Raw genomic sequence first — 24,906 nt, 5'->3', positions numbered from 1 at the left:
ACATTTTCCCAAAACAATGTTAAGTGTGCCCTGTATTTTAAATCTGTGACAGTGTCCATAACTGTATCCCTCGGGAGTTTTGCCCCCTCCCCGCCGAAAACAGCCACATGACCCGGGTCACATGACGGTGAGCCCTGGTACTACCTCCTGGTTCAGACCAGACAGACAGGCTGCACGGAGCGGGGCTAGCTGTTAGCTTCAACTGTCTACACGGCCGAGATGGTGAGTGTAAAAACAACCGTCAGCTGCTGGGACTACACTGAGATGAACTGCGGTATATATTCATAAAACCCCAGCATTTACACGGACCCCCAGTTTGACTTGACAACAGCTGTTTGATTTTTAAACCTGGCAGGAAAGCTAGCTGGGCTGGTCGAGTTAGCATCAGTCCGAGGCCGCCTCAGCTCTCTCAGTGATGTTTTGGCGAGCTAACGGCCCAGCAGCTTTGTTAATAATGACAGCTACTACAAGTGTCGGTAAATATGTGAAGTTGGTTCATTTTAGCTTGTTTGTGTTAGGTGACTATAGCAGTTTGAGGGGTAAGAGAAAGGTTAGTGTTAGCTAACATTGCAGGTTAGTTAGCGGGATGTAATGTGGAGTTTAACATTTGTGTTGACTTACAGCAGCGACTCTTGAATTTACGTAATGATTTTAATGTTTAAAGGATATTCTAATAGGAAAAGCGTCGATGGGCTATTGATTTAGTTAAGCGCAATAGGAGGGTGTAACTCTGACTCTGGTGCACTGTTCTTGTGTAACATGTTAAGTTGATTTAGGAGTTTCTGCTGGGATTCTCCTGTATTACATATGAATCAAGTAATTTTTATTTATGTTTTTATTTATTTTGCTTCGCACTTGCGCACAACTGCACCTCTTTAAAATGTTGCATTTTCCTTAATTAAGTGCATTTTATACACTATTTTTAGCTTATTTTTTATTAATATTAGCTCCGTGGGGTTTATTTTCCCTCTTCTGTAAAGCATTCTGTGCGTTCTGTTTTTATACTTATTTGTATCTTACTTTTGCTAGTATTATCAGTTGGGTTTTATCTATGTTTTATTATGTCTTTTCATGTGAAACACTTGGTGCATGCAATTGTTCAGTTGTAAAGCACATTGGGCTGCATTTCTTGTATGAAAGGTGCTATACAAATAAAGTTTATTATTATTATTATTATTACTGGATAGTATCGATCAGAAGCATAGCACTAGTGCCCAGGCAGTGATTGGTCTCCCCTGATATCTTGATGATTGGGGCTGATCCCTCCAGATTTGCAGCATGCTGAAGCATGTGTTTGTGACATTGTGCCAGCTCAGAGTTAAATAATATGGGTGTGCATCCAGTAATAAGTGGTTGAGTTTGTGCAGAAATAACAGACAGGGAGTAGCTGTGGAAGAGTTATGTGCTTACTACTTACTACTACTGTGATTGTTTACAAAGCACACCCATCAGGGCCATACATGTACACACATTTACACTCTTTAAATGTTTTCTTAGCAGCTGTAGTGGCGTTTGTGGTTGTTGCAGACAGCAGTCCAAAGGGTGTGTGTTAAACTCTAAACTAAAATGCTGCTCCAGTCCTGTCACATTTAAAGTTACACCTTGACATTTAGTCCATGCCACGCAAGTTTAATGAAGACAATGTTTCGATGCTACCTGGATCTAATACAGGTCAAAATGTTAGTCAAGTCTAAACGCTTTTCAACGTTTCAGACTTTTTGACTTGAATGTTTGAAAAGTTTAAATGCTGTACGCTGTTTTAAGATAGCCTTGCACCTACATGATGTGCGTATAATATTTCTCACTCAATACTCAGATCAAGTTGGCCAAATGTCATGGTGATTATAGATGTTCCTGTCTTTGTTCTAAATTGAATCTGTATTTGTTGTTGCATTGTTTATTTGTCTGTTATTCCAGACCTATTTTGATTCGTTTCTTGCAGCATATCAGCAAAGATTATACTTGAAGATTTAAAAAAACAAAACCAGATGTAAACCGTCATTTTGCTTAAAAAATGTGTACCTTCTAATTTACTTTGAATAAAAACTTAGTCAACGTGTTATTCTTACAAACCAGTTTGTCAACTTTAAGTTTTGCATTTTTTAAATGGTCTCTTTCCATCAGTAATGCACTGTTTTGTGTTTTCAGAGTTTCCTAGGAGGTTTGTTCGGGCCAGTGTGTGAGATAGACGTGCTGCTGAACGATGCAGAAAACAGAAAGACAGCCGAGCTGAAGACAGAAGACGGGAAAGTGGAGAAACACTACCTGTTCTACGATGGAGAGTCTGTGTCTGGCAAGGTAAACTGAGTTTACATGATTTATAAGGTGGTATGCAGAGCTCTGTAAGGTTAAGTAAGGCGGTCTGACACACATGAAGCCTAATTTAAATTTGCTGTAATTTTATTTATTAGCTGACAGCACAGCAGATAATGGACCTCTCTGCCATACTACAGTCTATTCTGGGATCCTCTGTTTAACTGAGCCCACTGGGAAATAATGTTCTTTTGATGTGTGTGCAAGATTTGCTCTGACTTCTGGAGGGAATGAAGCGTCTATGTTTAGGATCCACGAATGTATCAGCTGATACATCAGCTTTATTAAGTAATATTGGATGATTCAATAAATATGTAGTAACAGGGGATGGCTCTTTTCTTGATTTTATTTTCAATAGAGAAAGGATATTGTAGATGCACTCTAACAAATTGGTAATACTGTCAACTATCATTGTGAACAGTTTTTTTTGGTTCATGTGATACTTAATCTCATCAAATATTTCCTTTCAAGGTGAATCTAAATGTGAAGCAGGGAGGAAAGCGACTGGAGCATCAGGGCATCCGCATCGAGTTTGTTGGACAAATAGGTGAGCGTGATTGGAGCTCTGCTATCTCTCTGTGGTACTGTCTTTGCAAGAGGTGCACACTGTTAGTTAATTGTTGTTAATGTTTATGATGAGCTTATCCAACTCTATTGTCGCTCCCGTGTTAGTAGGATTGTGTTGATGGATATATTTTGTTTACATTTTAACCTCTAATTTGCTTCATGCAATGAACTCTTTGAAAAATTTGACATTGAGTGCATGGCTTTATAGCTGGCAAAGTACTTGTCAACAGTAGGCTGCTGGCTTTCTCATGTGCCTAAAAGGTTTAACAGAGCATGTGGTCGTCATGTGCAGCCTGCCACAGTGGAGCTGTATTTTCAGGAGGAGGAGGGTGACGAAGGCAGTGTGTTGTAAAAGGTGTACAATCTAAACTAGAAAGATTTTTTACTGTGTTTTATTTGTCCTGAATTATACACCAACACTCTAAATCCTCTCTGTTGTGTTTCAGAGCTATTCTCCGATAAGAGCAACACTCACGAGTTTGTGGACTTGGTGAAGGAGTTGGCTCTGCCTGGAGAACTCACCCAGAACAGGAGCTACGACTTTGAGTTCATGCAGGTGGAGAAGCCCTATGAGTCCTATACTGGAGCAAATGTCAGGCTAAGGTATATTTATTACACAGTTTGACATAAGGCAAAATGTGGTTTCTGTTATCATATTAATCACACGGGATGAATGTATGACATCTATGTGTTTTAGTCCCACCTGATGTTTTAGATGGACAGAGAGTGTCTTTCCTCTTTTCTTGCGCTGTTAACCTACTGGAGGGGGAAAAGAGAATTTCCTTACAGCAGGGGTTCCCAAACTTTTTCAGCTCAAGACCCAAAAGAGAAATTAGCTGTCTCCCTGGGGCCCAAATAAATAAAAATGCCATGACACTACATATATAAAAACCAACAAACCATAAATATAAACGGAAAGCAAAAAGGATTGTCTTTTTTTATTTTAATAAGGAAATGGCATTGTTATACATTTAATTTTGCCAATTTGCGACCCAATAATATAGGTCCATGACTTATTTTGGATCGCGACTATTGATGCATGATAATTTAAAATGAAATATCAGAATCGGACAACATGCTGATTTCTGCCGATATGACAAACCAATATTTCTTTTAAATTGACTGAGTAAACGTACAAAACATCAACTCTAAGTTTAAGTATTTTTTGTTATTTTGCACAATAAATTAATATTGCATAGAGTGAAAACCATTTTATTTTATGTCTTCATCATCTTTGTCATCACTAAAATTAGATGGGGAAAAAAAGTGGATATGTCAATATTGGTATTGGTTATCCGCCAAATGTTTTTTTGGGGTGTTTGTCAAACAGCATGATCAATATGACTTTAACTTATGAAAACTTAATTGTCGTTTTGTATCCTCTATAATCATAGTGATATGATCTAGTGGTAATTTTTAGTTGCAGCCCTATGTCAATATTAGGAAACACCCTGAATCTGACAAAATTGTAATGAGCAGTACATGGAAATTGCACTTACTCCTCAAAATGGAGAAAGAAGCGACTTGCTAACCCATTTTTTAATGGCTGTGACAGATGGACACAGTGGGGAATTTATCGCTGGATGACAGCATACTCTGCATTGCTGTGCTCTGACTCGTAAAGCTTGCGTTTTCTGGTGTGTTTTCTCACAGGTACTTTCTCAGGGTGACAATAGTTCGTCGTCTGTCTGACTTAGTGAAGGAGTACGAGCTGATTGTCCACCAGTTAGCCACCTACCCAGATGTCAACAACTCAATCAAGATGGAGGTCGGCATAGAGGACTGTCTGCACATCGAGTTTGAATACAATAAATCCAAGTAAGATTAAGATCCTTTACCTTTTTTTTTTAGATCTTTATTGCTTACTCAGCAAATCAGCAGCAAATTAGGACCAAGCATAAATGCACAATTCAAAGTGGTAACATTAAGGTATGGATTGAAGGAATTTTACAGCATTTAATATGCAAATAAATGTCATCCTGATTAATGATATAGTGAATTATTAATGTACAGTGTGCTACCTCTGGTATTGTAGAAGGCTCCTTTTTCTAGCTAGTATGGGCACATTGCCAGAAAATACTTCATACACAATTGAGTAGTTCAGTGAGAACAAGAATAACCTTGCAGATACAGTAAAACAGTATTCTCACTCAGATTCTCTGTATCGCTGATAAACTGTAGGTTCCAATAGCAAAAAAAAAAAAGCATTATAATAAATTAGTTTGGATGGATAGTGTATCTGTAGCTCTCACACATTGACTATACAGTGACCCATTTCCAAAGGAACTGATGAGTGAAAGGCGCTTTTACCCGATTTCAATCCAACATAATGTACTTGAACTGGTCCCACCAGGTCGTGCAGCATGACACCTTGGTAACTCATAGAAAATACTGACTTTAGACCCAACATACTTGCTAACCCACTAATCTTATAGTACACCCCTGTGGCCTTAAATCAGTCTGAGCAGCTTCTCTTGACGTGTCTCTTTGATAGATACCACCTTAAGGATGTGATTGTCGGGAAGATCTACTTCCTGCTGGTCAGGATCAAGATCCAACACATGGAGCTACAGCTCATCAAGAAGGAGATAACGGGCATAGGTAAGAATCCAGCGTAGCCATGTGAAAAACAAATGGATGATAGAAACTAATGCAACAGGAGCATGTGCTACCTGCTAAACGCTGTAGTTGCTTTACCCCTCTGCAACCTGATTCAGTCACAATAAGAGCAGAAGCTCGTGCTATCTCCGCTCCACTTTACTTAATCTGTCACTCAATGTAATTTTGACCTCTTTTTTAGGTCCCAGTACGACCACAGAGACAGAGACTGTTGCAAAGTATGAAATCATGGATGGCGCTCCCGTTAAAGGAGAATCAATCCCCATCAGACTGTTCCTTGCAGGTAAGTTTTCTCCACTCCTCACCTCAGGGTGTCGTTTTACCTGTTATTAGGACATTTAGATAAACATATTGTTTACTTGAAAATTGAGTGACGGATATGCATGGTTGGTACCACCAGGGTATTTAGGATTCCTGACAGTGTAATTTTCCTCATCTTTCTATAAACTTCATACTGGAGAGGCTGTATTGATGATGTTTTGCATGCAGTGCGCATCACATACCCTGGAGGTTACGCCCAGGCCAGAGTGCTGCCTACTGTTAAAACTTCTGTTTTTCCGCAATTTAAAAGCACATACTCCACTCATTTATGAAGCCCTGCAAGGTACTGCATTATCAACGACACAGCCCTGCAAATGTATAGCAGTAAAATACCATGTGTCAACAAATGAAGGGATTTTGTTGAGAGAAACAGTGTCAGAAGGCTTTTATTTTGAAACAGAAACAGTACAGGTTGAGTAAAACAGATACATTTTTATTTCCTCACGTCTGTTACAGAGAAAGACATTGAAACTGTTGTAAAAGGTGGTATAGAGTCAATATAATAATAAAAAGACCACTGTCACTGTATATTTTTAATGAAAACTGCGTGCCTCGTGTATTGTTAGCTCCGCACACTAATACTGTCATATACTGTATACCCCCCTGCAATTCCTGGAAGGAATGAAAAAAAAGATACCGCCCAAGCCGTACTAGCCATAATATCTTCTGTTTCCATACAGGATACGACCTGACACCCACCATGAGGGATGTCAACAAGAAGTTTTCTGTACGCTACTTCCTTAATCTGGTGCTGGTGGATGAGGAGGACAGAAGATACTTTAAACAACAGGTAATAACACACTTTCATGCACAGCAATTCTACAACAGTTGGCTGATATCAGCAACTATTTCTCCCGAACGCTGACACACGTGAAAATGACTGTTATCCAAGTTGTGTCTACTGACAGTAAAGTTTCCATTAAAGCTGTTGATTGGACTCAAGAGAAAACACTGTGTGCATGAGATCACATTGCTTATAAAGACATGTTATTATTTCATAAGTCAGCAAATTGTGTGCGTGAAATTATATTTGGATGGATCTTCCCTGCACAGACACATGTTCTCTCCATGGCTGCTTTGTATATTTTATTCTTTGTAACATGAATATCCTTATTTCTTAGTTCTTGACTCCAAACGTGTCTGTCTGTGTCAAGGTGACTACAAATTTGATCTATTTATTGTTGATAAACTGTAATGCATTAAAGGTGTCCTGTGGAGTTTTTGACCAATAGTAGAGCTATAGTAGCAGTGTTTTTACAAACAGGTCTCCTTTTTTGATACTTTGAGGATGGCTCAGTTCACATCCTGTTGTTGGTTTCTTGCTGACCAACAGCTGTTGGCCTCAATGCCCCAAGAAGCATAACAATGGCCAGGAAAGGCAGTGAAGAAGTTTGCTACCAAGCAAACATGGATATAAACTAGTCCTTCCAGGATTTCGCTGGCTCTTATTGCGATCGTTGCGGCCGGAAATGCCTGATCTCATGGCAAATTTTTTTTTTTTTTTTTCTTTAATTGCAATGTATTTTGCTGTATTTTTAAGCGTTCTTTTTGACAAAGTTGTGGGAGCAGGTAAAAATCGCAAAAATAGTTGCAATGCTACCTCAGATTCTGAGTCACGATCATTCAGTATTTCCCAAATATTATGAATCTATTTGTGATAGTGGGGGGTTGACAGGACTGGGGGTAACAACAGCTGATTGCTGCTGTTTGACGCAGCTGAAGGACTGTCTCCAGTCTCAAACTAACACAACAGTGACTACTATCCGCCGCCAAGCTGTTGAACTGTCACAATCTCACAGCTAACTAACCTGGTTAGAACTGGTATTGCTAACATATTGGTTTTCAGGTGTGACGTATTTGTGAGATACAATGAGAAACACTGAATGTTAACACTGCCACTACAGTTTAAATTGAGATTTATTTGAGTTTTCATTCATTCTTCTTCCTCTGTGTTTAGGAGATTGTTTTGTGGAGAAAAGCTCCAGAGAAGATGAGGAAAAGAAACTTCCATCAGCGCTACGAGTCGCCTGAGCCCCGAACCCAGCCAGTTAACGCCGAGCAGCCAGAAATGTGAGGGCGATGCCATGAACTGAAAATACACACAGATACACACCAACTCTTCACTGCTGAACAGCCAGAGGTGTGAGGGCTGCCCCACGATTTCCCTGGACTGAGAAACGTATACATGAATACACATAACATACCAGACATCCCCATCACCACTCCGCAGCTTCAGACGTGAGCTGGCTGACCACCTTCACTCTCTCCCCGCCAGAACTGACACACACTCGCATACAGACGCACAAGCATACAATCCAAGAAGGCTGAAAGCTAAATGTCAAGGCAAGAGCGCAAATCAAACCGACCCAAGCAAGAAACAGTGAGGCAGCCTGTTTGATCTTGGCGTCTCAGGCTGAAAACACACACACAAGCACACACCAGTGAAGCCATACAGTCTCAGTTTGCTGAATGCAAAATAAAACAGGAGCAAAGATGGAAAAGAAGAGATGGCTACAGACAACCACCACATGAGTTTATCCCTTTCCTCCACTACAGGAGTTCATTTTGTCCACGTATTTTGAGAGCACTTATCCTGGAATTTCTCTGGTGTCCTCCCTCTGACACCCCAACAAATTTTATCTGGATGGACTAGTCTGTGATTTAAAGTATTCAACACGTGTGGGGATCAGCCTGAATGAAGGACATGAGAGAGGCTAAGCTATGAGTCAACACATACGCTCTGTGTTTATTCACAATGCCCGAGTTTAAGCTACAATAATACCACTGTGCTCTCGTTCATTCATCTGGCTGGGAAGTCAAGAGTGTCGCAGATGTCATTAAGTATGTTGCAACAGTCCTCGGATTGCTTCTTTTGTGCAGATGTCTGCTTAGTGCAACAAATGTTCATCTTAAACAGTTTAATCTTTATATTTCCTTTTTTTAAAATACTGCTGTTTTGCAAAAACAAAACGTTTTCCACTCTTAAAGTGTGTTCACACCAAACCCAAAGCAAAACTGGTTTGAATATAGCGACTGGAGTGTTTTCGGAGTATTCACTGTGCTAACGGTTGTGCTAACAGACCGGAAGGCAGCTAATGCGAACGTTAGTATTTACTTGCTTCGAACTAAATTAGAACTGATAGCTGGAATCGGGTGACGTGCACAGCGCGGCTCTGTGCTCTGAACCAGTGTGACCCAAAACGGCACCACCATTATTTTTTGCATTACTGCTTCCTTCCTTCTGCTTTTTACCTTTTACTATACAAGTCCAACTCAAATCACTTAAAACATTTTGCCGAGAGGCAACAAAACAAAATAGCTTCCACAAGAAACAAATGCATGTTTTCAGAACTAAACATGTGGTCCTATGGCTTTGCTCACCTTTCTTTAATTCTGTTTGTGCAGTACTGACGTTGAGTCGTAGAGCTCTGAGTGCACACGGACAGCAGCAATACGTCTGTTTTGGATTCTGGCGACATCAGGGAAATCTCAACCAGATCTCAACACTGATAGGCTTTCACAACAAAGCATCAAGCCAGTTTCTAGCGTGAGTTGAAAACATTTCAGCATGGGCACATATGTGTATTTTGCATTTTCCCAATGCTCTTTTCACCACCGCATGTCCAAGTCTATTCACAACTTTGCATTGACTTTATATGTGGTCACACCGCGTGAAAATTCACCTTGCTTTTGGTGTGAACGCACCTTGTTTCCAGTTCCAGTCCACATTTAGTTCCATACAATACTTGTGTTGGATTTAAGATCAACATTGTCATTTCAGTGTAATTTATTTCACGAAATAGTCACTTAATAATCATTTGGAGTTGCAATTAGTGATTAATTTCATTATTGCTGCACATTCTTGGTTAATTGATTAATCATATAGTCTATGAAATATCAGAAAAAAAGTGCAGCAGGACCATCAGAGATTCCTACAGCCAGGGGTCTGCAAATATCTTGTTTTTTCTGATCACTTATGCAAAAATATTTTAGATAGATAAATGATAAATGCAGCAGATGCTCACACTGAAGAAGCTAGAACCAGAAAATGTTAGTCCTTAAGTTGTCCTGGAGTTTATCTTTAAAAAAATGAATGAAACACTTAACTGACAAAATAGTTGCCGATTAGTTTTTAGTAAGTGTACAATTATTTAATTAATCATTGCAGCTCAAAGCAGCATATATTCATTTTAACTTTTTCTTAAAGAATCCTGAGCTCAAGACAACATTTCAGCCTCCTTGTTAAGATGAATATTTGATGCCATGATCATTGAGGGTTCATGAGGTCCCTGGTTACCACAGGATTGCCTCCGAGCTGATGTGGAGATTCACCGAGTTTTTCTTAAATCAAAACGTTTCTCTCGCACGAGGCCTTTTGTTTGCTCTTCAAAGTGCTGTTTATTTATGACTAATCCTGAAGAATACTCACCGTTTGTTTGTCCTCCTCGAGTTATTTTAAGGTTTAATACAGCCCAAGGAAAGAAATTGTAAAGAGAGATACCAAAACTTGGACAATCTGTATTGCAAAATACAAAATATATTTATTTCTAATTTAGGTGAAATGAACCCTTGAATTCCTCTATCTGCTAACTCACACATCAGATGATGTAAGACATAGTTTTAAAAAAAATGGTTGAAAGTCGAGGAATTTGTCCAGCTACTTGTACCTGGAAATCCATGTCCTGTCTTCACCACATACGTTACGGTTTCTATTTAAATTTTCAACAGTTCAACAGAAAAATGAAACCATTTTTCAGATTCAGTTTTTCAGAGTTTTCAGCATTTTTGAGCCTGTTGGTTTGGTGTAAGCTGAATCCTAATGTTAAAAAAATGGCTCTTGTCTGCTGCGCTGGAGGGGACGCCATGTCAATATACTGTAAACTATGTTCCACTGTGACGTTCAGACCGGCCGTTTAGGTCCTGCTTTTAAGACACACACACTAACAAATGCACAGTTTGGTGATGTTACCAGTCTTCTGTGTACGTTGAATTTGCCCTGAAGCTCTGATCTGTGGCCAGTTTTGCACTTTCCCCTCCGATGCTTAACTTTGTTTAAAGGGGCATGGAAGCTGAAACGAAACATCACTCAAGGACAACTTCACCTCAGAGATCTCCTGTGTCTATAATGGAAACAATACTGTCATTTATATATCACTACTTGTTTTAATTGGACTTGCTTGGTAATTGTTTGTCTTTTTTGTGTGCAAGTCATGCTGTCATATGTTTAATTTCATAAACCTCTGAACACTCACATCTACAGTTCAGATTTATTTGTTCCTTTACAATATGTTTTTTTTTCTTTTGGGGAACAGTATAATTTATTTTTCTCTGCCTGTCAGACATATTTTCTGTCTTTCTAAACACTGTCCAGGCAGGGTTTGTTTGGTGTACTTTAAATACCTTCAAAGGTACTGAAGAAACACGCAAATGCCAGACTCTCTGCCCCTGTCTTATCTACTGCATGTTTATATTTTCACAATGTCTAATCATGCCATTGACATGTGCGTGTGTATGAAAATATGTGTATATACACCAAACCCAAATATATAGCCAAAATGAATCGTGAATAAAGCAAATTTATACAGAATATCTTTGGAACAACACTCTCTCTTTAAAATAACATATAGTTATAAAAGTCCAGGTCAGGTCTCTATTATTAACAGCTATGATGGAAGTAGCTGAAGAGTGAGCCTTCTCCCTCTCATGAGTCGTATCGGGGTAAATGATTAAGACAAAGGTTATGGGCTGAAGCACATGCAAGCATTTAATTATCCTGGAAACATGATTTAAGTTGGATGGCATTAAAAGGATGTGGATGAATCTGCAATTAGAAATTGAGCATTTTGCCGCAAGTCTGAGAGCAAGGCAAATAAAACAGGGTTTTTTTCAGAACAGTAAACTTTAGTCTTTGTTGTTATTTGTTAACCTCCAGCAAATAAAAAAAATGTTATTGGAAGAAGTAATAATAATAATAATTAATGTATCCAACTTAACATCCGTGTGGAAAAACACCCAGTGGTATAGAATAACCACCTATCAGCCAAAAGGCCAAAGAAACATATAGGAGAGCATACTGCCTGTTTGGTAAACTATGCCCATCTACCAAGTAGTACACCCAACCCATTAACTACCACTACACCACTGTAAATACCCACAGCCTTTAACAGAGTTTTTAAGTCACACATTCAAGAAGATCATTTACATTAATCTAGGTATGGCTTTTTCAGTATTTCTAGAATGACCATCTGAGGAATTTTCAGGCCTATGAGAGGTTTTAGAAATACTTTATTTGCTCGTTAATATTCTAGTTATTTCTTCAAATACAGCTGATGAAACATTTCATTGATTATTGTCACAACTCAAATGCTGATAAGTGATTAAAAAAATCATACTGCAACTTTTGTCTTGAGTCATGGCTTTCTATTAATTAATCTAATTTACTGCTCATAAATAGGCCTACAAGTCTGAATCGTGTTAATATTTGGAACCACAAGGTTTTTTCTTGAGGAGTTGACTTCAAACCTTCAAAGATCGTTTGACTCGAGGCGGGCGAAGTGCAAAGAGACGCTTAAATCGGGACCTTTTTTTTGGGTGGCGAGTCAATCATCAATTTGTATATACGATCTTCGGGTATCGCTTCAGAGGTGTCTACTTTTTTTGCCTGTTCATAGTTTTTACTTTTAAAGTCAAACAGTGTTAATAATAAACCACTTTTTATCATGTTGAATTATCTGTCAAGTATTAGCTAAATTAAGTGAAAATCGCTAATTAAATTTGAATAAAAATAATATTGTATGTCCAATATCAACACAGGCACATTATCGAGCAGCTAAACAGTGCCGGGTCCTGTCTCACGTTGTGTTAGCAGGAAGAGACTCACGTTGAATACTTCCATGGTTGACCGTCCTCTGGTGAAGTCGGTGGTGTGTAATCAACATATTCACACCTGCTGAACAATATGGAGCGACACTAGTACATTTGTGTACGTGTCCCGCAGAAGGTGCTGACAGCGGGGGTGTAAACGGCTCGCAGCGATGTCAGTAAACCGCTGTTTGTATCTGTTCTCTCGGCTCCAGCGCCACATTAGCTCCCGGACTGCGCGCATCACCGCCGGCGGCTGTCCTGCGTCTTCTGGGTCTGTTTTGTTGAACTCACAGCATGAGGCTGGATATGTGGTCTGCAGCAGAAATGTCTCATCCAGCAGCTCCCCACCAAAGCCTCCGGACACGTCTCTGTTTGTCCCCGTGTCTCTGAAGACTGACTCCTCCGCTGATGGGAGTGTGGGAGCGGAGCTGACACAGCCGCTCGATAAAAGTGAGTAAACATTCAGGTCTTTAAAAAGTCCTAAAAGGCATTGATCAAAAAAAAAAAAGGGTTATAATTGGTGTTAATATGACTTAATCTTACGAAATACTTAAATTCTCAGACACTGGACGTTGGATGTCATGATTTTTTTTTCTTCTGGCGTCACATTGTAAATTATCAAAATACAGATAATAATAATCGACAGATTATCGGCCTGGGCGATTTTTGGGGCCGATATTTGGTATTTTCTGATTATCTGTATTAGCGTTTTATGTTAATGAACGCCGATAAAATTGATTAATTTAAAGTGCTAACAAAATTGTCAGCATGGGAGGACTTTTTTACTTTGTCAAACCTCAGGGAGCTATTGTTAATTATTCTTTTTTTTTTTAGTTTCAGTTGACTTTGTTAGAAATGTTTTAATTAAATTAGCTAAGGGCACTTTAACACAGTTGTGTTGGAGTTTTTTTTAATTCTAAATAATAAATATTGATTTTCATTTTTAGTGTAAATGCATATCACTTCCAAAAATCGGCCATGGAAAACCAACAGCTGTCGACCTTAGAAAACAAGTTTCTTTCATGAGCCAAGGTTATCTAAGGTGTCAGATGTAAATCTAGAGTGTTTTCTTTTAACACAGTTTGTTTATTGTTTGCTTTCTGTTAATCATAGAAATAAATGTAATTTTCCATGTTTTTCTGATTTAGGTGAACTGCTAAAAGTTCTGAACCGGTTTTATAAGAGAAAAGAGATGCAGAAGCTGGCAGCAGACAACGGCCTGGACGGTGAGAATTTCATTCACATGATTTCCATTTGTCAGCAGTGTTAGGAAGGTAACTATTGGAATGTAATAGGTTACAGATTACAAATTATAGTTTGAAAATTGTAATACATAGTTTAAGTATTTTCATTAATTCATCAATGTAATGTAACTAATTACATTTGATTACTTTTTTAAGGAATGTTTTCAACAGGTTAATAAAGCTATGTCAAAAGAGTATTTGTGCATGGCGAAAAGACTCAAAGCAGCAGAATGAATGTTATATACTATATATAAACTTTTACAAAAAAAAACACAACTCCCCACCCCTGGTTGTCAACACAGAGTTTTCAAAACCACCTAATTTCAGCCTATTATTAAAGCCCTGCGAATAAAAAATGTTTGTAGATATGCACACAATTTACCAAAATCTTTACAAAAGAAGTTTAATGTATAGACATGTTCCAAAATAAGGAAATACAAAACATCAAGAGTCAGATCACTTGCATTTTTTTTTTTTTTAAAGCTTAATATGCAGTGATGTCACGATACCATAATGTGTATAATTAGACAGTCAGGGGTTGTTTTGAACCATCATGTCCCACTTGTAGTTTTTGTGAAATAAATTTCCGCTTCTTTCACTCAATAAGTGTTGACATCAACAAGAGAGCCCTTATTCTGTTCAATGAATACACTTTCCCAGTAAAAATGAAGACTACTAATGTGTGTGTGTGTGTGTGTGTGTGTGTGTGTGTGTGTGTGTACAGCTCGTCTGTTCCATCAGGCCTTCATTAGCTTCAGGAAGCATGTTCTGGAAGCGACATCACTCCCTGCCGACCTACACATCGTTCTCAGTGACATCTGCTCCGCAGCAGGTTTGTCAGTATTTAACTGGACTTTAAGTTGGAGTTGTGTCAAAAGAGATATTCTAAATCACTTAATTAAATTCAAACTTTAATCAGCTTTAATTTCTGGTGTTCTCCAGGTCATGTAGATGACGTCTACCCGTACTTTATGCGTCATGCCAAGCAAATCTTTCCTATGCTGGACTGTATGGATGACCTGAGGAAGATCTCAGACCTCAGAGTCCCTGCAAACTGGTGTGTATAAGAGCATAACTCAAGAACGTCACGCTCTACGCGCAGTACAGTAATATGCTGTATGTGCTGTTTTTACATTTGATATTAGAGATTACCGTCTGGTGCCGTCAGGGATGGGAATGAGATTTTATTAATACCAAAGCCTTTATCTATTCTGCTTATCAGTCAAAGTCTTTTTTATTACCCTTATTCATTTCTAATCAAGATTTCTGTGGGAAAAAAGTAGGCCTGCACAGGTTTTCAGCATCAACTGTTTGTTATCCCTGAGTGTGAGCACAGTGTAGATGAAATAAGAGAGTATTTGTTCAGCTTTCTTTTTAATTTGGGTTTTCTCAGTCAAAGAAAAAATAGCTAAACCTGTCTGTGTGGTGTTAATAATATTATAACAGGATATTTATTTACCCTCTGTACGGACATGCCGCTCGGTTGGGAAGCAGTGGCACTCGTGCGTAGAGCGTCAAATATATGAAATTCCTGGAATTTAAGCCCATTTTGTGCAGCAAGATGTTTCAGCATATTGCTGGTGTTTCCGCCCTCAGGTGAAATGATTGACAGACTTTATAAGCAGCACTGAGGCCACACGTTGGTCCGTTTCTTCCTCACTGTCATGACTCCCAGCGGCACAGATACATGAGTTTGACATCACATGCAGTGTGTGACTGTGAGAAAAAGATGGCATCATCAATGAAAGGAATTGATAAGCTCAGAAGCACACGATTTGATGGAATCGGACAATTTGGAGCCGGTTCTCAACTGGAACTAGTTGTTAGTTTTCATTCCCAGTAGGTACCAGCAGTGGTATTTCACCTTTACTTAACATTAACTTGCAGGGATACTCAACTTGCTTTGCATGGGGCCCACTGTTGCAAAATGGCAGGCCAGGGGCTAATTGCAGCAGACCCATACATGTTTCAAAGATTTTAGGACATTTCTAGGATATTAGGACATTAGGGGCTTAGCCAGGACCTCTGTCAGGGGGTGCGGGGGACCCTTCAGTGGCACTTTTTTTTATAAACAAGCTCTATTTTGATGATGTCTTGTGCACGCTGGCACCTTATGTATACTAAAAGCACAAAAGCAATTCCCAGTGTGAATCACTTTATTGTTATTGTGAAATAGAAAATGGTTGAGGGGCCACCTGGCACCTTATCAGGGGCCAGATTTGGCCCATGGACTGTAATATGAGTATCACAGCTGTACTGGCTTTAGGTTTCAGTCATTGTCTGTATACATGCGTCATAGCTTGCCTGATGTTATAACGTGTGTGTTTTCATCAGGTATCCTGAGGCTCGTGCCATCCAGAGGAAGGTTATTTTTCATGCTGGTCCCACCAACAGTGGTAAAACTTACCAAGCCATCCAGCGCTACCTGGCTGCTAAGTCTGGAGTCTACTGTGGCCCCCTGAAACTACTGGCCCACGAGATCTTTGAGAAGAGCAACGATGCAGTGTGTATTTTTTTTTTCTTCTAGTATGGGTTTAAACTGTCCAGCTGTTCTTTTTAAAGGTCCTTAGGATTATGTGTGTGAAAAAATGTCTTTCAATTCTTTCAAATAGCTTTCTATTTATCAAATGTGTGTGTATTTTTAAGATATTATCTTTCATATCTATTATTCCCTACTTGTGTGTGTGTGTGTGTGTGTGTGTGTGTGTGTGTGTGTGTGTGTGTGTGTGTGCGTATTCACAGGGTGTGCCATGTGACCTGGTTACTGGGGAGGAGAGGACCTTTGTAGACCCGGATGGTCGAGCTGCTGGTCATGTGGCCTGCACCATAGAGATGTGCAGCGTCACCACACCTTGTAAGTAGCAAACATTACAAATTTAAACATTTCAGTTTAACAGCATAAATATAACAAGAAAACTCAACATTTCTCTGTTGGATATCACATTGATTTGCATATTATCAGATTGTATCCACTAAATCAAAAACGAATGTTTGATGGCTACAGCCTCTTTTCGCGTTGATCCCAAAAAAGTGGAGTCTCATCAGTTTTAATCACAAAAAATAAGATAAAAGATATCTCGGTTTTTGCATGTTTGACTCATGATAAAGAATAAATATAATAAATCCTCTTTTCTATAATCCATAAACTGAAGCAATACTATTTATAAACCTGTAGTTTATTTGTTTATGTTTCATGTGATATTTCAATTGCAGGAAATTTTAACTCCCCATCATACTAACTGATATTTCTCATTAGTTAGTAGAACAAACTATTTCTCCTGTCAGGTCATGTAGAAATTTAGTCACTGAGGGAAACTATGTTTACGTTGATTGATAAATAAGGCGAATATTTAACACAGTTTTTTTTTTTTTTGTATGTCTATTTTCAGATGAGGTGGCTGTTATCGATGAAATTCAAATGATCAGAGATAATGCCAGAGGCTGGGCCTGGACCAGAGCACTTCTGGGTTTGTAACACACATGTCAACCGTACAGTCAAACACACACCCACACAAACACCTGGTTGCAAAAGTAGCATTTATGATTATCAAGTTATCAGAATGAAAATGTTCTAAATGTCTTCATGTCCTGACACACAGTCACAAACACAACATTTTTAGGCAAAGTGCATACATGGTTACCTCTAGATGTGTCGCAATATACATATGAAAATATTATGTAAATAATTTTATTGTTAATTTGTTTCCTTTCATTCATTAATTTTCCAAAAAGGGACAAAAAAAAGCACAATAACCAAAGTTAACGATAAATTTGATTCATATTATTATGTTTTTTGTTTGTATGTTTATTTTTTTATCTATTTCTTTATAGATACTGTAAAAGTATCATGAGATGAACTCTCTTGGCCACAATACTGGTGTGGTAAAAATCTGATATGGTGCCAGCCATCGTCACCTCTAACAGCCCTAATGTAGAGAAATTTCACCTGTTCATTTTTTCTTTGTACCCTTTTTGGTTTTAAATTCTTGGCAAAACACAGCTCACCAGGTGTTTGGACTTAGACGGAGGTGCTGGATCTGAATTGTTATCAACAGTGAAAAACCAAAAGCTGGCATAGTAAACATTTTTGCACAGATTTGAGTGTGAGGATGTGCTTTTTTTCACTGTTGATACCTTTTTGGTTTGTTCTGAGTAATGATGTTTCTGACTTCTGCTGACATCTTTGTGTTTGTTTAGGTCTGTGTGCGGAGGAGATCCATGTGTGTGGGGAACCTGCAGCCATAAACTTTATCAGAGAGCTGATGTACACCACAGGAGAAGAGGTTGAGGTGAGGCTCTAATGCGTAACGCGACAGGAAGAGTTGAGTGTCATTGATATTATGCAGTGTTTTTTTCCTTTAAAAATTAAATTTTGTGTTTGGGTCTCTGTCTCTCTCTCTCTCTCTTAAGGTCCACACGTACCAGCGTTTAACTCCATTCTCAATCTTGGATTACGCTGTGGACTCACTGGACAACTTGAGACCAGGAGACTGTATTGTCTGCTTCAGTAAAAATGACATTTACTCCATAAGCAGACAGATTGAGGCCAGAGGACAGGAATGTGCTGTAATCTACGGGAGTTTACCTCCAGGTGAGTTTGTGAGGGCTTTTTGTTACAAATTAATATTTTTGGTGTATGTTTGTCAGAAAGGAAATACCTAATATATCACCTTGGTCCACAGTTCTTTCAAACTGAAGGTTTGCTGCAAATACAAAGATAAAATGTACTTATTTGTGTTCCCATCGATGAAGCGTTCACATGTTTATCACAGTAGGAGGTGGTCATGTGTGAATAAAGTTTAGTGGGCTCCATTTGTAAAAATGTTCATCTTGCTGCAGTTTAAACTCTACTTTTGTCCTAAAACATACAACAATCAAAGAAAGGTTTAATTTCTGTCATTCATACCAACCATTATATATCTAGCCATTGTTTGAGAACAAGCTTGATTGTTCTGTGATCTGCAGGCACCAAACTGTCACAGGCAAAGAAGTTCAATGACCCTAATGACACCTGCAAGATACTGGTTGCAACAGACGCTATTGGCATGGGCCTCAATCTGTAAGTACTTTCATGCACACAATCAATCCAGGTCCTTCCACTTTTTTTTCCAAAAATTTGAAAAGATTGTAAAATTGCAGTTACATGACGTCACTTAAATAATAGCTTTTTCCCCCAAAGCAGTAATGAGTGAATGTGTTGTCTTCTCTCTGTATGTCCCTTTCTATGGAGATTTTGTATCACCCTGCATGTTGTATTTCCCATGTTCATCTAAATGGTCTTTCTTTAATGGTCATTTTTGTTGTGCAGATTCCATTAACTCGTCTCATGTCTCTCCATTTGTCTGCCTTTTTTTCCACTTTCTCTCTACAGGAGTATAAAACGTATAATCTTCAACAGTCTGGTAAAGCCCAACATAAATGAGAAAGGGGAGAAACACATGGAAACCATCAGCACATCACAAGCTCTGCAAATATCCGGCCGTGCAGGGAGGTCAGTCTCATTTTCACTCATATTACTCCCCTTCAGGAGGGTTAAAGGTGGGAGAGAAGATACAATATTAACAAGCAGTTTATGTATATGTGCATTTTTATGCCTTCACACTGTAGGCTGGAGGCTGTAGATGTTAGGTTTCAGGTTGTCAGTCCATCCCGTTCTTGTGACTTCAGGGAAGTTCTTTAAATTTGGCACGAGCGGTGCCAGGTCACTGTGACCTCACAAAACATTTTTTTCAGCCATAACTCAATTATTCATACGCTAATAAGTTTTGCACAAGTGTCTCAGATAAAATTATGACAGAATGACTTTGTATATCCAAAAAGTCAAAGGTCATCGTCACTGTGACCTCATAATGTTCTGTAAAACCCTTTCTGTGCCATCCAGTGTCATAACTCAGGAACAGACGTTTGGTCAGATACTGAATTGGTGACACTCATTTTGGGTGTCCACCTTGAAACTGTGCTGCTGGGTTGAATGTGTGTGTGAAGTATCCAAGATTTGCCCAAAACACACTTAATACGTCCTTCAGAGGCGTCACTTCATATATTATATGAGTCTGTGGTGGTGTGGGGGTCGACCTACGACCCACGGGCCGGGTGGTTCGGGTAAGTTTGTTAGATACTATCACAGGTTTTGGGCCGGCAGGTCAGTATGTGACAAAGCAGTGCTCTGAGTAAAGGTGGAGGCGACTGGCCCTCGTAAACGGTCCGGTTTGGTGCGGATTTTTAAGAAACCCTGACCCGTGCGTCACTACTGGTCAGACATGGATATAAACTGCAACTTGACTGGTTGACAGAGGTGTACAATCGCAAGGCCACAATTCTAGTCAAAGCTGTCTCCTTTGTCACATCTCCCAGATTCTCCTCCAAATTTAAAGAGGGAGAAGTCACCACCATGCACAAAGATGATCTGCCAGTTCTGAAGGAAATACTCAGCCAGTCCATAGACCCCATAGAGGTAACAACTGACACACAAGCATGCAGTCAAGCACATTTGCTAAGGTTAACCCTAAAAAAACCAAGCTTCACTGTATATGTAAGCCGCAGAAATGAAGTTGGCCTGATGTTCAGCTCTCTCTGTCACAGACTGCAGGCCTCCATCCTACAGCAGAGCAGATAGAGATGTTTGCCTATCATCTGCCTGATGCTACACTGTCAAACCTTGTCGTAAGTATAATTATCCATAAATTCATTCATTCTTCTACCAAAGAGTTATTTGTCCTCAGAACAGCCTGAATTCTTTGAGGTGCTCATTCAAACAGTCGCAGCATGACTTTTGAAAGGGATCGTTGCGCGTTTGTCATGCTGGATGAACCTTTTCATAAAAGTGCATAGAAACACTTAAATCTGACTGGTATATACACGTCACATCTTGATTTATCATTTGCACGCTGCACTACTTTTCATCTCACCTTGACAAACTTTGTGACTCCTCTCTCTCTCCAAGGACATATTTGTCAGCCTCTCTCAGGTGGACGGTATGTATTTTGTCTGCAACATCGACGACTTCAAGTTCCTGGCTGATATGATTCAGCATATCCCGCTCAATCTGAGGTCGCGCTACGTCTTCTGCACCGCTCCCATCAACAAGAAGCAACCTTTTGTATGCACCTCCTTCCTAAAGGTAAGGATGAATAGAAGTTAACATGGGAACAAGGGAGGTATATGCAGGAAGAGAGGGAAGGAAATAAGGTTTGGCTGATTAGCTGCAGCAACACTGAGGGGCTGAAGTAAAACATAGACAATATCCAAACAAAACATTTGATCTGTTATCAGTGAGGCACAGTCACTTTTGAAAAATAGATTTTTTTTTTTAAATTCTCAATTCATTCAACAGGAACTGATTCAGTGATTAATTGTCGAAGAAGAAAAAAACAAAGATCTGAGAATGAGGGAACACTTTTTATAGTCGCTGTACTGTTGCTATGTCACTTTATGACTGTATTATACTTATAAAACAAGATTATCTCCAGAATTAAATTACTGTCCTCAACATGCAACCTTTGAGATTCAAGGTGCACACTGGAGCACACTGATTTAACACAACAAACTTTATGTAAACTCTCAAGTACTCTAAACTCTTAGGACCAAACCTCTGAAGTGTCTCCTGATACAAAACTTTCTTGCTTGTCGATTTCAGGAAACGTGATGTAAATGCATCACAAAACATTTTATTTGGATTGTGTTGAATTCTGTTTGAATTATTACACTGTTTAGTCTAGTTGGTTTCATGAGAATCCCCTTCAGCTACAGCATTTCACTAAATAAGGAACAGACATACATAGTGACAGAGGTGTAGATATTGTCGGGGGACAAAACCTCCTCAACCTCCTTTGTCCCTTCCAATAAAAACATGAAAGTAGCAAAGGACTTTTATTTTGACAAAATTTTAAGATATTTAGACAATAAATTGATGCTGAAAAGGCACAAATTGAAAAAAAATCCATGCCAATAAAATTCACAAGAATGCAGGAAATTTAAGTGTCAAAATTTTCTGGCGGAGGACTCACACACAGACACACACACACACACACACTCACACACACAGACAACTTCCTGTCCAGGTCAATAATCAGAATATATGAAATAGTCCATTTCACTCTAATGACCCCTGTATGCACTATGATGCTGCTCAAGACAATATTTCAGCACAGTTCCTTTTATTTGCTTGTCTGTTGAGCTTTGCATACTCTCCTGTACTTCCAGCTTTGTTGCACTGATTTAAATCTTTATTTCTCGCTCAGTTTGCTCGTCAGTTCAGCCGAGATGAACCCCTGACATTTGACTGGATCTGTCGCCATGTCAACTGGCCTCTGTCTGCACCCAAAAACATAAAAGACCTGGTTCACTTGGAAGCTGTTCACGATGTGTTAGATCTTTACCTCTGGTTAAGGTAACCTGTCATTAAATGGGATTATCATGTGCAGCTGTTGTTTCATACAATCATATTTTGGTTGTGTCTGAGAATGTGGTGCAGTGAATACTGTTATACTCTTTACAGTAAAACATTATGTTTTTCTCTGTTTCCACAGCTACCGTTTTATGGACATGTTTCCAGACACGGCCTTGGTTCGGGATACCCAGCAGGAACTTGATAACATCATACGAGATGGTGTCCAACATATCACCCGTCTCATTCGAGCCACTGACCCAATCATCACTGACCAGCTGCAGACACAGGGCAGCAGGCAGGGACAAACAGGTACTAATAGTGCTGGCAGTAGTTATTCAGCCGGCAGCAAAGGTCAAAGGGGACAAAGATTCTCAGCAGAGCGGATAGACAGCTCTCTGACTAGTCGCCTGGTGAGAGAAGGGCTGTTGACTCCTGAATTGCTGCGGCAGCTGCAGAAGGAGTGGTCCAAAGAGCAGAAGCAGCAGCCCAACAATCAGATCGCAAACAATACACAACAGTACAATAAAAACAACGTGAAGAAAACAAAGAAGAAGAAATGAAGAAAACAATTGTGTGTTGCAGTTGCATGTGGATGGTTAGCGCTGTTCCCATGGAGATCAATAACTGACACAAGCCTTGGATAATATCTGGTGTTTTCATTCAAATGAATCACGTTTTCTAGCCATGGACGGATCGTAAGCAGCTTTTAGCTGGAGCTATAATCATAAAAACACCCACATGTAGCATAAACACACAAGCAGTGCTTGATTATGGTTATTTGGTCTGGACTGAGATCTGGACCAGAATATTGGGTCATTAAATGTTTTCATGTGATTTACTTGTTTTTACTTCTCTAAAAACCTATTATTTTCCCATTTCAGTGAAAGCATAAAATATCTCACAGAATCACATTGACAACTAACTTAAAACTGTGAAATTTGCCCAAAGACAAACTTTACTGACCGCATTTTAGTGTGTGTGTGTGTGTGTGTGTGTGTGTGTGTGTGTGTGTGTGTGTGTGTTGGTTATACAGGTCTGAAATCAGTTTGCTTTCATTTTGCTCCATTTAGTCAAATGCAAAACATCAGAACAGTGTGAGTGTGCATCTATGTTAATTCGGCAATTACAGTCAGGTAAACTTATCTGACATTAAAGGTCCAGTGTGTAGGATTTGGGATTTAGGGGTGTCTGTTAGCAGAAATGGTATTAAATATTCTTTAGTATGTTTTCTTTAGTGTATAATCACCTGAAACTAAAAATTTTGTGTTTTTGTTTTTTAGAGTGAGCTATTTTTATCTACAAACAGAGAGGTTCCTCCTCCACAGTCTGTCATGTTTTTCTACAGTAGCCCAGAATGGACAAAACCAAACACTAAATCCTACACACTGGATCTCTAATTACAGTTTCTGTAAACATTCAGAACAGATTGGATCAAGTGCAGCCCTGTTTGTGTCTATATGCAGATGAGATTGCCATAATTTTTGTTGTTTCTTTGTATATTTAAAGTGAATTCATAAGTCCATTAAAAGTCTGCTATATTTTAGCAATCATGATATGTTTAGATTGTATTTTGCAGCTCACTCTAGAGAATACCAAAGTAACACAAGCACATGAAAAAACTAACTTAAGAATGATAAATGGCAAAATTCAGTCGAGATTTTCACATGTGAATTTTCACGGGACCAACAGCCAACAAAGAGCTCCGAAGACACTGAATCTAATGTAACGATTAGAACCAAATTGTAAATGTACTGAAATAAAAACAGGGAAGATGACTTCATATACAACAGGAAACACTAGACAAACCACATCAATGTAGAGCAACATCAGTAATAAGTTAGAAATAACAACAGGGATGTGGCAGATATACCTGCCTGTTTGTATTTAGTTACATAAATCCCTTAACATAATACTCTTTTCCCCTTTTGTCTCTCTTTAAGTAGCCCTAATAATGATAATAATAATATATAAGGATCTTTATTTAAAGAGCACTTTTCAAGAAGTATTACAAAGTGCTTTAAAAGGCAGCAAAACAAAACAGACAAGTCATAAAATCAACAGGTTTTAAAAGAAAACATTAAAAAAATGTATGTTTATGTGAGATATCTGACTTGGCTGACTTGAATGCTTTCCCCTTCAGTTTTCAGGCCTCTGAAACAGACAAGAAAACCTGTGTGCGGGGGTCTCAAAGTGTTCAAAATTGTTCAAATTCTTCTTTGTTGCTTTTAGATCTTCAAATGTCTGCACCATTAGATCAAATGGAAGTATTCTAGATGTCATGTGCACTATTTCAAACACGTTTCTACAAAATTCAGCCTCATATATTCTGTATCTGATAACATGTTGGGAATCCCTTTAGGATGTAAAATAATGTTCTGTGGGTTTGTACAGCGTTTATCTGCACAGCATGAGTTTGCTTGTTAAACCATTATCTTATTAGGGCATTATCTAATTCTTTTAATTGTTTCACTACCTCATATTCCTAAAACATGCAGTTTTTGATGTTTTACAGACATTCTTTTAATCAGTGATAATGACCTTAGAAAATGGGTCAAGTTAAGTCACTGACAACATTTCTGTAAGTATCTC

At 38.8% G+C, this 24,906-nt stretch overlaps 2 protein-coding genes across 2 annotated transcripts; both read left to right on the top strand.

Annotated features, from left to right (window-relative positions):
* Positions 1-160: 160 nt before the first annotated feature.
* On the top strand, positions 161-11,407 carry vps26a (VPS26, retromer complex component A). The gene is made up of 9 exons (XM_042500162.1): positions 161-222; positions 2,149-2,298; positions 2,785-2,860; positions 3,327-3,483; positions 4,534-4,698; positions 5,375-5,481; positions 5,681-5,782; positions 6,501-6,610; positions 7,778-11,407. The coding sequence occupies exons 1-9, from the start codon at positions 220-222 to the stop codon at positions 7,892-7,894; spliced, it is 987 nt and encodes a 328-aa protein (XP_042356096.1). The 5' UTR covers positions 161-219; the 3' UTR covers positions 7,895-11,407.
* Positions 11,408-12,714: 1,307 nt separating this feature from the next.
* On the top strand, positions 12,715-23,333 carry supv3l1 (SUV3-like helicase). The gene is made up of 16 exons (XM_042485847.1): positions 12,715-13,134; positions 13,833-13,910; positions 14,653-14,760; positions 14,871-14,985; positions 16,263-16,431; positions 16,671-16,782; positions 17,318-17,395; positions 18,126-18,217; positions 18,339-18,519; positions 18,894-18,987; positions 19,300-19,419; positions 20,283-20,382; positions 20,511-20,591; positions 20,872-21,048; positions 22,169-22,317; positions 22,457-23,333. Exons 1-16 carry the CDS (start codon positions 12,855-12,857, stop codon positions 22,875-22,877), a joined length of 2,355 nt encoding a protein of 784 aa, XP_042341781.1. The 5' UTR covers positions 12,715-12,854; the 3' UTR covers positions 22,878-23,333.
* Positions 23,334-24,906: the final 1,573 nt, after the last annotated feature.

Source organism: Plectropomus leopardus, chromosome 1 (assembly GCF_008729295.1).
Source record: "Plectropomus leopardus isolate mb chromosome 1, YSFRI_Pleo_2.0, whole genome shotgun sequence".
In the NCBI taxonomy this organism is placed as follows: domain Eukaryota; kingdom Metazoa; phylum Chordata; class Actinopteri; order Perciformes; family Serranidae; genus Plectropomus; species Plectropomus leopardus.
Note: the sequence above shows the minus strand (reverse complement) of the source record. Positions and strands in the feature narration are given on the sequence as shown.